General features: G+C 36.3%; 2 protein-coding genes across 3 annotated transcripts in view; one reads left to right on the plus strand and one right to left on the minus strand.

Annotated features, from left to right (window-relative positions):
• The window catches only part of LOC149542215 (plant/protein (DUF810)), a 307,344-nt gene that overhangs the window by 186,456 nt on the left and 104,940 nt on the right, over positions 1 to 15,948 (minus strand). The gene's annotated exons all lie outside the window — the stretch shown is intronic.
• Positions 11,080 to 14,812, plus strand: LOC149542216 (uncharacterized). Its single transcript, XM_089796510.1, has 4 exons — positions 11,080 to 11,379; positions 11,486 to 11,783; positions 12,509 to 12,632; positions 14,548 to 14,812. The coding sequence occupies exons 1-4, from the start codon at positions 11,158 to 11,160 to the stop codon at positions 14,810 to 14,812; spliced, it is 909 nt and encodes a 302-aa protein (XP_089652636.1). The 5' UTR covers positions 11,080 to 11,157.

Below are 15,948 nucleotides of genomic sequence, written 5' to 3' on the forward strand. Positions count from 1 at the left end.
ACTACAATGGGCACCCTGGAAATGCCCAAAAAACCAAACCAACTGCTCATAGTGTTTTTAATGTCTTTTCATAGATTTGAAACCACATAACATGAACAAAAAAGAGTTTATGCAAAACTGAAGATTGAATTACTATTGAAAAAATATTAGTTTTCAAGCTAATAAAATCAAATACATAGCAAACTTTCCAACTCACTAATTACTCTAGTATTATAACATGTTATTCCAATCATAATTTCCCAACTTGTTGCTACAGTAATATGAATAGTGCCACACTACAGTGCTGGTGCAGTAAAAACTGCCTTCAATCAGTCCAAGACCCTCATAAAAACATTCTTCCACAACGGCATAAGTATCGGACAAGGAATGAGAATGGTATGACCAAACACCCAATTCGCCTGTAGCTGGAAATGCGCCCAAGCTGCCTATTAATGAAGCTAATAGCAATGAATTCCAAAGGCCAAAACCCAAGGGAATGACGTCTAGAATGTCACAAGAGAGGGTAGACGTCCTCTAATGCCAAGAACAGATCCATAACTCAGGCATCCAATTTCTTCTCATATTTAACCTTGCCTAACAATTGCCACAAGCTCTCCCTTTATTCCGACTTCATAGGGTCGACCACTTTTCACAAGCAATGTGGGATAAATAAAATAAAATAAAATAAAAGGCTAACGGTCACACAACCGGACAACTACTAAAATGGGGACATTACAAATCAACCTTCTTCTGCAACTTCTGTCTAGCTCTATAAGATCAAAGAAAAATCTAGAAGAAAATATAATTTATATAATTAAACAAATAGCAGCAGCAGAGCAAATATCCATTTGGGATATTTCACTGACAACATCTCTTTTGCACTAAGTAAACAAACACATCCAAATAGAATTTCTAAAACAACCAAAGGTAGTGAAATTTAAGGTATTTGATAACTAAATTTATAGTGGAATGTATAGTAACAAAATAATTTCCATAAGTATTCGTTTATAAAAGGGCATAATCAACTCTTTCTTGACAAAGAATAAATAATCTGCAGAAGAAATTACTCTGTTTGACATACTCTGTTTTGTCTCGCACAGATCTGGGACTTTCAGTAATTATAGCATCTTTTACATGTGGTAGAATGATTATGTGTGTGATGGTTGCAAATTTATATTGACTTAATTCAATTAATCGGTTAAGTTGTCCAAAATTAATTTTCATTTTATAATGATGAGTTTAATTAATTAATTTAATTTTAGAATAAACTGAAAATAATAAAATAAGTCAATTTATCTTAGTCGGCCTAACCTTTTAGATGTTTCCTAGAGCTTAGACAAGGAGATTGACTGGGTGAAGTAAAGGACGCATATGGAAGTTTGGATCTCTAATGTCCCCTTTTTAGCTCATCATGGTTGGTGGTTTGGATTAGCCTACCAGTTGCCCTTGTAGGCTAAGTCAGATGGTGTGGAAATCTTAATTGGCAGAAATGGAAGTCAATTTTCACATTAGAGGACAAGAGAGTTCAGGACTGCTCTTTGATTGGTTCAGTTTGACGCAATTACTATTTGTATTTCAAGAAAGTAAGGATTTCTATCTTTAGAAAGGCGCCTAAACCGTTGGCGGTAGTGTTCAGATTTAGTATTGATGAGAGGAGCAGTCATGCACAGACTTATTATTTAGTGCAAGTCATTGATGAGGAGTTACTATATTTGAAATGGCACCTGGCTCATGGTCTGCACAGTTGCTGACTCATCCATCCATTTGACCTAGTGGAGTGACTTTTATTGAGTACATTAATATTATTTATCATTAATAAAGTTGCTTTATTAAAGATAAAGTTATTATGATGTTATTTAATGACTGGAGCCAATTGATTTTAAAAGTGCATTAAATGAATATATTATAAAGGAGGCCAATTATTTAATGTTTTCCTGAGCCAATGTGAGCTCATGATAGAAGCAAATGCATTTAATGATAAAAAGCAAAAAGCAAGTGTTTTTTGCATTAACTATATAAAAAGGCCTTCTGAAGAAAGGGGAATTCATTATGCATTTGTTATCTGACGTGTCTTTGGCATGAGTTCTTGGAAATTGGTGTAATTTGTTCAACAGTTTTGCAGCTTGGAGAAACGTGGATTTCTTGAAGGATTTACCATTTGAGGAGTTGAAGAAACACTGATATCTGTTACAAAGAGTGGCTCACAATTGTGCTTAATTGGAATTGAATTTGGCAGAGATTGAATTGCATTTTATCAGACTAAGTTGCAGAGATTAAATCAGTAATTAATAGTTTAAATTGCAGCTCTTTGATCAGTGATAGTGGAGTTTATGAGGTGGCCACACCCAGCATATTAGCCACGTGAGCCTGCAAGAGTGCCCAACCTTCATGTCAGGTCATTTGGGACTTCTGGAAAGCAATTTGTTTTCAAACATAGCTGCCTAGCGATCTCCTTGCAACGTGTGAGAGAAGCAATCATTTGGAGCCAAAATACAGGTTGCATTTCATACCGGGTTTTCTTTAAATTCTGCAACCATAATTTACCATATCAGCATCAGCATTCAGCATTTGTAAGTGTAGTGAATACCTTCATTAAATAAACCTTTGCAATTTGGTTATGATATATGAGAAGTCACTAGGAACTTTGGTGTCAAGAGTTGTCTCTCTCATATTTAATTTTTATGCCAACTATTTGAATTAATGTCTAGCTGTTGTAGGTGCATATTTACATTGTGTTAACCATATATATGCATTCAAAATACAAAAAGACCTGCATTTGCATTATGGTTCTTTCACTGTCATCTTAATAGCCATTTGAAAGCATTTAAATCACAGTTTACTTCATTTCAAGCAATCATTGTCAAGCTGAAACATTGAAACAACAAGTAACAAGGTTCCATTAAAAGCGTTCGACGATATTCCTTAAGCCTCTATTTGGCATTTTGAAGTCTGAATTGGCAAGCTATGTTACAATGGTATTAGAGCATTGTATGTAGGCCAACTGCTTGTTATAACCTATTGCGGTTATTACAAGATCTATGATCAGTTATCCAGAAGCTGGGAGGCTGAAAATAATTCGCAGCTACAACGATGAGATTATCCACCCTAGTGTGCTAGAGATTGCTCAAACTTGTGAAGTTTTCCACCGAAAACAATGTTGGATAGAATTTTGGTACGTCACTGTGACCACAACTTACAAAGTTGTAACTTTAGGCAATGTTAAGTGAGATTACTCTCTCTCTCAACATGGAGGAGGCTCCCTTGCCATAGGTGGCTCCAAAAAGGATTTAACAGGAAATTATGAAAAAAGGCAGTTCTCTTAGTCTATTCATCTTTTTTCAGGAATGATTTTACAAACAACTTTCAAAAAGCATTAAAACTTAAATCAAAAAGCATATGTTGCTACGATAATATCAATGGCTTGTGAGTTAACAACACGTAAGACATCAATCTACTTTTAAATGTGTGGAATGGATGCAAAAATCCAAAGTCTTTTGCACTCATCCCGAATGATGATTTTGTTGGAAAGAGTGATCACTAGAGCATGGTATGTTGTCATTGATGGCAACTATTATTCTTTATCTTGACCATTTTGGAGATCAAACACATTATCAAAAGTTTTAATACTTACAGAATCTTCAGTTTACCAAAAGCAGATTTCAGTCAGTCAGACAGACCAGTTCGATATGAGCAAATTCTGAGCAGCTAGAGCATATGATTGTAGACCATGGAAGTAGACATATGACTATGTTTAATTCAATCATTGAAAAGCTTGAAGTGATTGCATAATGGACATATATATTTCTGAGTATCGGGTTGACAGTTTTATGAAAGAAGAGGGCAGTTTGGTAATGATTTACTGCTGTGACAAATTGATTGGACACTACACTCGGTAAATGATATATTTTGGTAAAGCCAACACCAAAGTTATCTACTCTTGATCAGCTAGCATCGCTTTACTGTTTTGGTCAAGAATTCCACAAGAATCATTATTCTGAGCCGACAAGACTTATGTTTTTGGGTTAGGAAATCATACATAAGATTGAGTTTTGATTGCGAAGGGAATATAGAAGGTATGGTTAACTGATATGGTGCGTAGATGCAAATTGTGTGAAGAGATTGTATTTGATGCAGAAGGATTGTCAGAGCTTCATCCGAACAGTTCGAGCATAGTGGATGCTACCAATCAGTTCAGTAAAGGACAGTAAATCCAATTTCGTTTTGTAATGTGATCAATGAACCTGACTGAGAGCCAGATCTATTTTGTATATGAGCAATAAGCTCCAGGCAAGTGCCTGAATGCAACTGCATTCCCAAACTTTTATTTGTACTTATGCCTTTAACAAGGCACTTATTACAGTAGTCAGATCATTGTGGGTAGCATCCCCACCGAGGTTTTTTCCCTTAATCAAGTCTTCCTCGAAAAAAAATATGGTGTTATGTATTCTCCGATTCTTTTTGTGCTATGTTTTAGTTTACTTTTGACAAGTCTTATATGGTATTTGTGCAATTGGTTTGAATTTATTAACAGAGCCAGAATACTTATTTGAAGCTTTCAACCAAAAACAATGTGAGTGAGAAATTTTGTAAGTCATTGTGACCACAACTTACAAAGTTGTAACTTTAGGCAGCGTTAAGTGAGATTACTTGTTAAATATTAACATCGATAATCTTATACTGGTCTGAGAAAGTGAAGACCACACTTTTATCTTCGCCTATTAGATCATAGATGGAATATATATGCATCAGTTTTGACTCTAGAATGGGCGGCAATCTTTGGACATGAGATTACATTGTACACTAATCATAACTAATAGTTATGTTAGTTAACTTTGTGTTAGTTCCTTTAGCCGCTGATTTTCTGGAGAGATGTATAAACCGACCTAGGTAGGGTCATGTCCCTTTGAGGGACATGCCCTTTGGTCTTGATATATAGGGTAGGAATTATTGCAATTTGAGGACACAATAATTACTAAGTCTGCTCCCTCAAGCAATAATACCAGTTCATATTTATTGCAAAGATATTTAACATTCAGATCAGAATTAAAGTTGACAACTCCTCCATTCTTCAGATTAATAAGAAGTTCATTTTCAGCAACCAAGGACAGAATTCAAGTCTGATTGAAAAGGCACAGAATTTGCAGAAACTTTACATTACTCTCTCCTCTCAGCAACAGCGGAGGCTTCCTTGCCATAGGTGGCTCCAAAAAGGACTTAATTGGAAATTATAAAAAAGGGTGGTTCTCTTAGTCTACCATCTTTTTTCAGGAATGATTTTACAAACAACTTTCAAAAAACATTAAAACTTAATCAAAAAGTATATGTTGCTACAATAAGATCAATGGCTTGTGATTTGACTGAAGAACAACATATAAGACACCAATCTACTTTTCAATGTGTGGAACGTTTGCAAAAATCCAAAGTTTTTTGCACTAATCCCGAATGATGTTTTTGTTGGCAAGAGTGATCAGTAAAGCATGGTATGTTGTCATTGATGACAACTACTATTCTTTATTTTGACCATTTTGGAGATCAAACACTTTACCAGAAGCTTTGATACTTAGAGAATCTTCAGTTTACTAGAAGCAGAGTTCAGCCAGTCAGATAGATCAGTTTGGTATGAGTGAATTCTGAGGAGTTAGAGCATCCGGTTGTAGATCATGGAAGTAAACTTGTGACTATGTTTAATTAGATCATCGCAAAGTTTGAAGTGATTGCACAGTGGAGAGATTCATTTCTTGAGTATCGGTTGACAGTTTTGTAAAGAAGAGGGCAGTATGGTAATTATCTATCGATGTGATAAATTGATTAAAGACTAGTCTCGATAAATGATATACTTGGGTAGAGCCAACACCAAGGTTATCTACTCTTGATCAGCTAGCATCGTTTTATTGTTTTGGTCGAGAATTCCACATGTTTCATTATTTTGAGCCAGAAGGACTTATGTTTTTGGGTTAGTAAATCAAACATGAGATCAAGTTTTGATTGCAAAGGGAATAGAGAATGTATGGTTAACCAATATGGTGTGTAGATGCAAATTGTGGGAACAGAGATTGTATTTGATGCAAAAGGATTGTCAGAGCTTCATCCAAACAGTTCAAGCATAGTCAATGCTACCAATCAGTTTGGTAAAGGACAGTAAATCCAATTATGTTTTGTGATGTGATCAATGATCCCGACTGATGGTCAGATTTATTTTGTATATGAGCAGTGAGCTCCAGGTAAGTGCCTGAATGCAAGTGCATTCCCAAACTGTCATTTTGTACTTATGGCTTTAACAGGTAACTTATTATTGTGGTAGTGAGATCATTGTGGGTCGCATCCCCACCGCAGTTTTTCCCTTAACTAGGTTTTCTTCGAAAACAAAATATGTAATAACAAATTTTCCAATTCCTTATTTCCTATTTTTTAGTCTACTTTTGACACACTTTATATGGTATTTGCGCAATCAGTTTGAAGTTATTAAAAGAGCTAGAATACTTATTCACCACCCCCACCACCCCTCACCGCTCAATATTGTTTAATCCTTACATTGGTATCAAAGCTTTGTTCCTTGGAAGAAGTCTATAAACTTGAGGAGAATCCAAACGGGATCTAGCATCATTCAAAAGGAGCCCTAGACTGCACTTGAAGATATTAACAAGCAAAAAGAAGAGAACAATAAGTTGAAGGAAATGCTTAAGAAAGTTGATGGATTTATCAAGACACTCAGAGATCAGATGTACAAATCAAGATCTAAGAGAAAGGAACTCGTTGATCAAATGATCTCTTATGGAAGCACTATTATAGAGATTGACAAACCTTTTGATGCAGGAGCATCCTTGGTTGGCTGGAAATCCTGCATGTTGGGGTATTCTGGCTTTGGATTTGGAGGACTCGGTCAGTGAAGAGGTGGTACTCGATCGATACTAAGTCGTTCATGGTTGTTGTGTTCACCGAGTGACTCGGTTAATGAAGGCGTCTGGCGATACTTAGGGCACTTGGCAAATACAATAAGCTCGATTTACATTGGGAGCTCGACAGTAGTGTTGCCCGAGTTGCTCAGTCAGTGAATGGACTCAATCCGTAAAGGAGGCACTCGGCGTATACTGTGGCTCGATTTGCACTGGGACTCGGCAGTAGTGTTGCCCAAGTTGGCTCAGTCAATGATGGAGCTCGGTTATGCTTGGTGGAATGCTAATGCTTGGTGGTGGTTTCTGACACTCGGTTTGGTCTTGGTCTCTATGGTCCCCAAGTTGTCTGTAAACCAACTTTTGGCATTTAATTTGTGTATAGGTATTTAATTTGTGTTCCAGCCGACTTGTGGCTTATGCAAATATTTAATGTAAGGATTTATTTTAATTTGTAATGGGCTAGGTCGATTTGTGGCTTAGTTGGGTATAAGTAGGGGTGCTTTGTGGAGTATTAAGTCATCATGTGATCATCCAACTGGGAGAAGAGGATGAAGTGTAGGAGCAAATTTTGAGAAGGGCTAGTAGCTGAGGCAGCAGGCTTGGCAAACCAAGAGATTGCTTGGTGGGCTTGTGAGCACAAGTTGAGATCTTCCTTGGGGCTTTCTATCAGAGTGTAGAACTAGACTAGCTGGGATTAGTATGGGGATTGGATCTTGAGGGATCTTGCAAAATTGTTTTGTAATTGCTTATTGTTTGGCCTTAACCCAGAAGACCTTACAACCAGGCATATTGCATGTAAACAGTTATTTTATGAATAAAGTCTTGAGAATTGGTATCAGATCTTACATTGTTGTTGTGCTTTCGTTGTGTGGTTATTTGCAAGGATCCGGAATACCTCCAATAGGGGTACCCTCGGATTCTCACTACATCATATTCATCAGAGCAACTTGAAAAAATAATGAAAGAAAAAGAAGATTTACAAAATGTGATAGAGTTTACAATTCTTAGGTTGCCTAAGGAATTGAATGGAAGGCAAGAAAATCAAGAAAAAAAAACTTGGAAATGCCTTAAAGGCGAAAATAGATGAATGTCACAAATTGAACATTCAGATCGGACACACGTAACTTGATCTAAATGAATCAAAGCATAAAGAGCAAGAACTTGAGAGAGTGAATGAAGTCTTAAGGAATGATCTAACAGAAGCAAGAAATTCAAGGATAGATTCAAATTGAGCATTGAAAAGCTTGATGAGCAGCCGGAAAGGTGAAGATTGGTTGGAGGTAAGAAAGGATTGAGTTATGAACAAGGAGAATGTTCTAAAGCAGCAGAAGCTAGAGATCATATTGAGAAACCTAAAAAGACACCTATAAATTAAGCTAATGGATGGAAATTCAATGGCATATACTTTCCATGCAACAAACTTGGTTAGGGGGCAAAGGAATGCCACAGCAATTCAAATGCTACACCTTATCCGGGTATTGTTTCACATGTTGGCAGTATGAACATTGATCTGAAGAATAGGAGATCCAGATCTAGATTATAGATGAGATCTAATGCCAATGCAGAAAACTCTACATGCTACAAATGTAAAATCTTTGGACATATTGCAAAGAATTGCAAGGTTGAGGACCAATCTAAACAATCAGAGGTATGTAAATCAGAATGTCAATTGTTACAAATGCAATAATTATTGATATATTGCTAAGAATGGCAGATGTAGAGATAATAGAACAAGAATGAATAGATCAGTTAAGATAAACAATGCAAACAGTGATGATAAAGGAAAGAAAATTGATGTGAATGATGTTAAGAATAAAATAAAGAAAACATGGGTTAGGAAAGAACAAATTAACTCTACAGAACAGATCGCACCAGTCCCTAGCGTGAACTCTTCATTGGCAACCTAACTAGGTCCAAGAACCTAAGTTACACGAGTACCCCTCCCCCCCCTCCGGACCTCGAACTGGTTCGAACCGGTTTGAGATTTCGGTCCGATTCGACCAAGGTTCGACCGAAGTTCGATTTTCGAATCTTGGTTCGAACCATGGTTCGAACCCGGGCGGACCAGGCTGGGAAAATCGAACCAGGTTCGAACCCAGGCAAGAACCCGCCCACGGACGCGAAAATAAAGTGATTTATTTGCATTTTTTAATAATTTTTGGGGTCCACGTACCCTAAAAAGGTGTTATGAATTGGTTTTTTGCTCTCTCATAGTCATTTGTTGTTTCTAAATAGGTTGTTTTGCCTTGAAGGAGAGCACATAAGTTTTTGAGCAAGCATCCGGTTGTGCAAGGAGGAGTTTGAAGATTGACTTGTTGGTGTTCTTGAAGTGTTTGTGCATCATTTATACACATTTGCAAACTTGCAATGGCTGGAAAAGGACCAAGAGGTAAGATCTTATTCCATTTACTATTGTTTTGTTCTAGTTTTTCCATTTTTTTCATTTCTCTTTCAATCTTCATATGTTCTAAGTTCTTGAATCTTTTCCATTATTTCAAAATTCGTCATTTTCTTGCATATAGATTATGAACATATATCTAATTAGTAATTTATTGCCATAGGGAAAGGTTCGAAAGTAATGTCATCTACCTCTTCATCAATAGGCAACACCGAACAAAGAATGGAAACCAACTCTGATTCTCCTCTATGGAAGTATGTAGACATTATAAAACCCATTCCAGGAGGTGGTGCATTCCGTTGGAGATGTCGAGGATGTGATGTAGAAAGAAATAGTTCTTATTATCGTGTGGTAGGCCATCTATGTGGTTATACTGGAAGAGGAGTCAAGAAATGCCCTAGCAAAAATGGTGTCCCTATACCAAATCACACCGTGTTAAAATATATTGAAGAGCATGGGGCAGCAGAAGAGAGAGAAGCACACAGGGCAATAGAACTCGGTAGTAGTAGCAATAAAAGTAAAAAAGCTAAGGGAATGCAGCCCCCCTCAGATGTTATTGTACAAGACCATCCCTTCTTCAATACTACAATGGACACTGACACTGAATCTGTCCCCATTGTACACAAAAGAAAGGGGCCAATAGAAACTTCTTTTCAAAACAAGGCCCGGGATATTGCTGACATTAAGGTGGGAAGATGCCTCTATGCAAATGGGTTGTCTTTTAATATTGTCCGCTCTCCGTTTTGGAAGGACATGTTGAGGGGTGCCAATGAAGCTCCAAAAGGGTATTGTGGCCCCGGTTATGAGAAAGTGCGCACCACCTTGTTGGATGATGAGGTCCAACGGGTTGAAAATCAATTGAAGCCCATAAGGGACTCATGGGTTGAGACAGGGGTGACAATTGTTTCAGATGGCTGGAAGGATTCTAGGAACCGTCCCTTGATCAATGTCCTTGCGGTGTCCCCTAAAGGGGCAATGTTTCTGAAAGCGGTGGATTGTGAGGGCAAAGTAAAAGATGGGCCATTTATTGTTGATATCTTAATTGAGGCCATTGAACAAGTGGGTGCAAGAAACGTTGTCCAAGTCATAACGGACAACGCAAAGAATTGTAGAGCAGCAAGTTTGTTGGTTGAATCACGATATCCACATATCTTTTGGACACCTTGTGCAGTCCATTCACTCAATCTTATGCTACAAAAGATTGGGAACCAAATTGAGTGGATCAAAACAGTGTATGAAGAGGCTGAGGACGTACAAATGTTTGTCACAAACCACCACATGACTCAATCTCTTTTCAGGAACTACTCAAAATTGGAGCTATTGAAGGTAAATGAACTTGAACTCAAATTAGTAATTTAATTTTTAATATTTGACAATTTCTGATTTTTCATATTTTACTTGTGCAATTGCCAATGTGTATACTTTTCTTAGTTTTCTAAAATATGTATCTAATAGTTGTTTTTTGCTCTAATTTATGTCACAGGTTGCTGAGACCCGTTTTGCATCACATATAATCGTCTTAAGACGACTTGTGCAAGTGAAAGATGCACTTCAAGGTATGGTAATCAGCAACAATTGGGGTGTATGGAAGCAAAAGAACACTGAAAGGGCAAACAAAATAAAGGATAGGCTATTGGCTAACTCATGGTGGGAACGTGTGGAGAGATCTATGATGGCATAGACTCAATGATTGAGAAGATCAGGTAAGTTATAAATGAGCAGGAGCAAGATCCGCAAGAGACCTTTTTCAAACAAGTGCAAAAAATTATTGATGAAAGATGGAACAAAATGGCCACTCCATTACATTTGCTTGCCTATGCCTTGACCCCCAAATACTATAGCTCACAATATTGTGATCTACCAGGAAGGTTGCCACCATACAGAGATATGGAAGTGTCTGACGGGTACCAGGCAGCATTTAGAAGAATATTTCCTGATGATGATATAAGAGATGTAATCATGGATGAGTTCATAGCATTTGTCAATGCTACAGGTCTAAGTAATGATGCTCTTCGTCATCGGTTCAAGAAGCATGCTCATGGTTGGTGGTACCTCCATGGCCAAAAATTCCGAACATTGCAGCCCCTTGCAATCAAAGTTATATCACAAGTAAGTTTTATTTTTTTTTAAATTAGCTCACTTTATCTTCAAAAGAATTTTTTAATAAGATTGAATTAATTCCTTTTTAATTGCCTACCCTATGTTGTCTTTATAGGTTGCTAGTTCTTCTGCATCAGAAAGAAATTGGAGCACCTATTCTTTCATCCACTCGGTGAAGCGCAATAGGTTGCAATCAAAAAAAGCCGAGAACCTGGTATTTGTGCATAACAACTTGCGCCTTCTTTCGCACAAGAGTCAAGAATACAAAGAAGGGGAGACAAAGAAGTGGGATGTAGATGCAGAGATTGCGGACTTGGATGCTTCCACTGCTGCGCTTACAATTGATGATTTTGATAACTTTGATGCCAATACCATTGTTGATTCTGCTGTTGATCCCATTGGCCTTGGTGCAAGTAATAGCGTAGGCGAAGAAGGAGGAGATGAAGAAGAAGATGAAGAAGATGAAGATGAATATGAAGAAGATGAAGATGAAGAATGAAGAACTTAGAACTAGAAATTCAGAATTTTAATAGATTTTCATTCTATTAGTTACTATTAAACATTGAACATGAAACAATGACACTTGAACTTGATATTTTAAATGTTTTGAATCTTTCATCTTTGATGTTGAAGTTGATTGAATTATGTTACTATATGATGGTATGCTCACCATGATACATTGATATGTTATTGTTTATGCTGTTTTAAAGTTTTAAATGTGTTTATGCCTTTATGGTACTATGCTACATTCTAATTTTAACTCATGCTTCATAAAAATGTATATATATATATATATTTTTTTTTTTATAATTTTTACATGTTTTTGTACTAACGAACCCAAACGAACCCAAACCCCTTTCCAAAATTTCGTCGAACCAGCGAACCGGTTATCGAACTCGAACCTGGAACCGAACCACGAACCGGCAACTTAGCAAAGAACTAATCGGGAGTATATAGCAGAAAATTTGAAGATGCCTAGAGATGGCATCATTTCTTGATTCGGTTCTCAAGAAAGTTGAAGATTGATCCTTCATTGCTAAATCTTGGATTGCGGGCAAAGTTATAGCCATATGAATGATTGCATTTTGGAAGTTAGGTTATGAACAGCATTTAATGATTGAATTGAAGGAATAAAAAGAGGATTATGAGTGTATTGCCCACATTGCGACTTTAAGAGATTGGAGAGAGCGACTAAGAGGCGAATCTGTAATTGATTTGAATAGTTATCAAAACGACGAGAAAACCCTAGTGGTGCTAAAAAGGTATTTACTATTTATCCCAACAAATCACATCTTTCTTTCAGTATATCTATGGATACACCACAGACTGATAATTTTTTGGAGAAGTCTAGGTATCAATTCAAATTGCACCGTTCCAAATCAATAAAAGATGACTCAGAAGGTAAACTTTTGCATGTGCTCCATGGTGTTATGCATGTTGAGGATATTTGTGCTTACATTCACTAGAAATCAATACTATGGATATTCCTAAGTGGTAAAAATCCATGTGTGAGAATGGAAATCTAAAAGATGATATACAGAAGCTTAAAGAGATTAACCTACTTCAGTATAAAGTCTATGTAGAATTGAAGGAGCCGGAATGGATTAAGATTGTTTTGAGTGGGATTCACGATCAATTATTTTTAATTAATGATCAGCTAGTTAAGATTACAAAGGAGGTAATTTAACAAGTCACTGAATTTAGTGCCACCAGTAGACCAATAGTTGAAATATTCCAAACAGAAAATGGTGGAGCAGCTTACAAAGTCACATTGAGGTCGGAGAGTAATGAGAGTCGATGACATCAATCAATTAGATGTCAAGCTTGCTTCAATGATTCTCAATTCTAAGGTATACTACAGTAGAAGACTCGATTCTATTTCACTAACTATTAATCATATTGCTTAATAACACATTAATAGACTTTAAAAATACAATAACACATACTTTTGGGTTTCCCCATTTTAAGTGATTTATATGATTAAATAACATGTTATTATATTTAAAAAGTCCACTTATATGCATTCACTTAAATTTATTGGTAGTGGGGTTTTAATAAGTGTTTAGCATGTTGATATATGCTCTAAGTGATAAAAACCCTGCCTCTGTGCACTTTTAATGTCTCATGTAATTAAATTAAATTAAATAACTATAGTTTTTAATGTTTCATGAAAATAGACTTAAAGGCTAATTTTAAGTCTATTTTCATGAAACATTAAAAAGTAGGGTCAAATCAACTCGAGATGAGTTTAAAAAAATTTAAAATGGGTGCCAACCTCCACTTTAAATATTAAATGTAATTTTATTTTGTGCTTTTGTCAATAAAAAACCCACTTTTGGAGGTTTTTAATCACGATGTGCTTTTGGCTTGGAAAATCCCACCTTTGCCTTCATAACTTGAGCTAGGCAACTAGCCTAGGTCAGCTCGAAATGAGCAACTTTGCAAGGGCTACTAATATAAGGCAAAAGAAAGACTCAAAACTATTTACAAGAAGAACAAAACAAACAAAAGACATGAAAGTTAACCAAAAACAAGTGTTTGCAATCAGAGAAGAAAAGCTCTTTTTTGCAAACTTTGGGGAGTAAACTTGGCACTAACTTACAAAAGAAACGCACTAACAAATATACACAGAGTACAATCTGGGGATAACAAATTGCCTCAATGATGCTTTTTTATACGTAAAAAGCAAAGAGGCTATACCTACGAAATCATGATAAAAATGCGTAGGGTCGCCTCAATTTTGTGATGTCAAAATTGAGGGCAATAGAACATTACAGCTCCCTGTGTAGTCAGGTGGTGCTTCTTAATGCTGGTTGTGGCTATGAACCAAGGGAATGAAAGTTTACAGAGGGAATATTAAAGGTTGGTAAAGGCTGTAACTGTTCACAAGAATATATGAGTTGATCTAATGATATGTCTGCTACACAATGTTGGTTTACAATAAGGTCATGACATTATATTTTCCTTCTAGTAATCTGAATTCACTTTATGATAACTGAAGGACTTGGTTTTTTCTACCAAAGTCCTATTTGATGTTTGTTCTTTGAGTGAGAGGTGCATAGCATAAACTAACAGCAGTCCCATGCTAATGCCATTTCAAACTGAAACTATAGATCTACCCAACTGTTTGACAAAATAACTCAGATCGAACAGACAATTTTGGGTGTAATCTATCAGGGATATTTCAGCTGATGCCACTGAAGATGTTTTGTCTTCTTCTAGTTCATTTCAGTTAGCAGCAGTTCATTTGCCCTGTGATCTGTTGCTGAGGGTGTTGGCAGTAGTGGAGCAGTATAATGGTAGGCAACACGTGGACATTTGCACAGATATGTTAGGATCCACCACTGCTCACATGATCACAACTATTCTTTTACATATCTTACCTACAATTGAGAACCAGAACCGTGTTGCTAGAGTGTACAATTCTTCTCATATTCCTTAGGTTTGTATAGAGGGGGAGTTCCACCTATCCTTTTCTAACAAGGAACACTCTACAGCCTGAAAGGCTAATGCAAATGACTACCATCAGGTTCACCATGCTCTAGACATCCTTAGACTTATTATTTGTAGCTGTAGGACGGCAAATAGCGACACTCTACATAATGTCCCCTTTCTCAAATAGGATTTGATTAATAAAATAATAATATATTATAATAAGTCATATGATATACTATTAAATAAGAATATTATTAATAGGATAATGAAAGAATATAATTGTATAATATAATATTATGAATTAATATAATAATAAAATAATAAGCAATAATAAAAATTAAAATACTAACTAGGCAAGTGCTTACAACACAAGGGTAAATTGTGAGCCTCTTACGTGGGAGGTCTTAGGTTCGAGTCCACTTGAGCGTAATAAATAATAATAAATCATAACACATTAATTAATCTTGGCTTTGGCCTCATACCGATCAAAAAAAATTAAATACTAAATAAATATTAAATAAACAAATAATTATCAATATATATAACATATAAGTTAATAAAAGGATAAAATAATGATATTAGAAAAAATGATAATTACACAAAAGCTGACGCCCAACAAAGCTTAATAAAGAAATGTGATACCATTTAAAGGAGTTGTGACTGCAGAATGGGCAAGGCTCGGAAGGAAGAAACGCCCCCCTTCAGCACTAGGAAGAAGAGTCCGAAGACTCTAAGTGTCATCATTAGGAATGATAATGGAAGAGGAAATTGAATGAAAAAGAGGGATGCTTTACAATGTGCACCAGGTTTGAAATAATAGTGAAAGTTTTGTGTTTCCATTAATGGCAGGAGAATGTGAAGTAGCCTCCAAAATTGATGCTCGGGCCAGCCAAGACCTTGGAATATTGGAAGAATATGTTAGTGGCCACTGGCTATAAATGGCATTCATTATATTTGGTTGACATCAAACAAGTACCGGAAGCTATGAGAGAACCACCATGACTGGCCATTGAGAAATAAAAGAGGAGCAATCAGGAAATTCATTAGAGATTCACCACAGATCTCAACAAAGACTATAGCAAAGTATAACAAAAAAAGGATGTGAAGCAAAGAGGATGCAATATTTGCAACAAGTTTGAGCCT

The sequence above is a fragment of the Cupressus sempervirens genome, chromosome 8, assembly GCF_028749045.1.
Source record: "Cupressus sempervirens isolate cs-2001-9-10 chromosome 8, ASM2874904v1, whole genome shotgun sequence".
NCBI classification, from domain to species: domain Eukaryota; kingdom Viridiplantae; phylum Streptophyta; class Pinopsida; order Cupressales; family Cupressaceae; genus Cupressus; species Cupressus sempervirens.

Coding starts and splice junctions, on each gene's coding strand:
- LOC149542216 (XM_089796510.1), top strand. CDS start 11,158: ATGGAAGTGTCTGACGGGTACCAGGCAGCATTTAGAAGAATATTTCCT. Junction 11,784..12,508: donor TCCCATTGGCCTTGGTGCAA/GTAATAGCGTAG, acceptor AGGAATAAAAAG/AGGATTATGAGTGTATTGCC. Junction 12,633..14,547: donor ACCCTAGTGGTGCTAAAAAG/GTATTTACTATT, acceptor GTAATCTATCAG/GGATATTTCAGCTGATGCCA.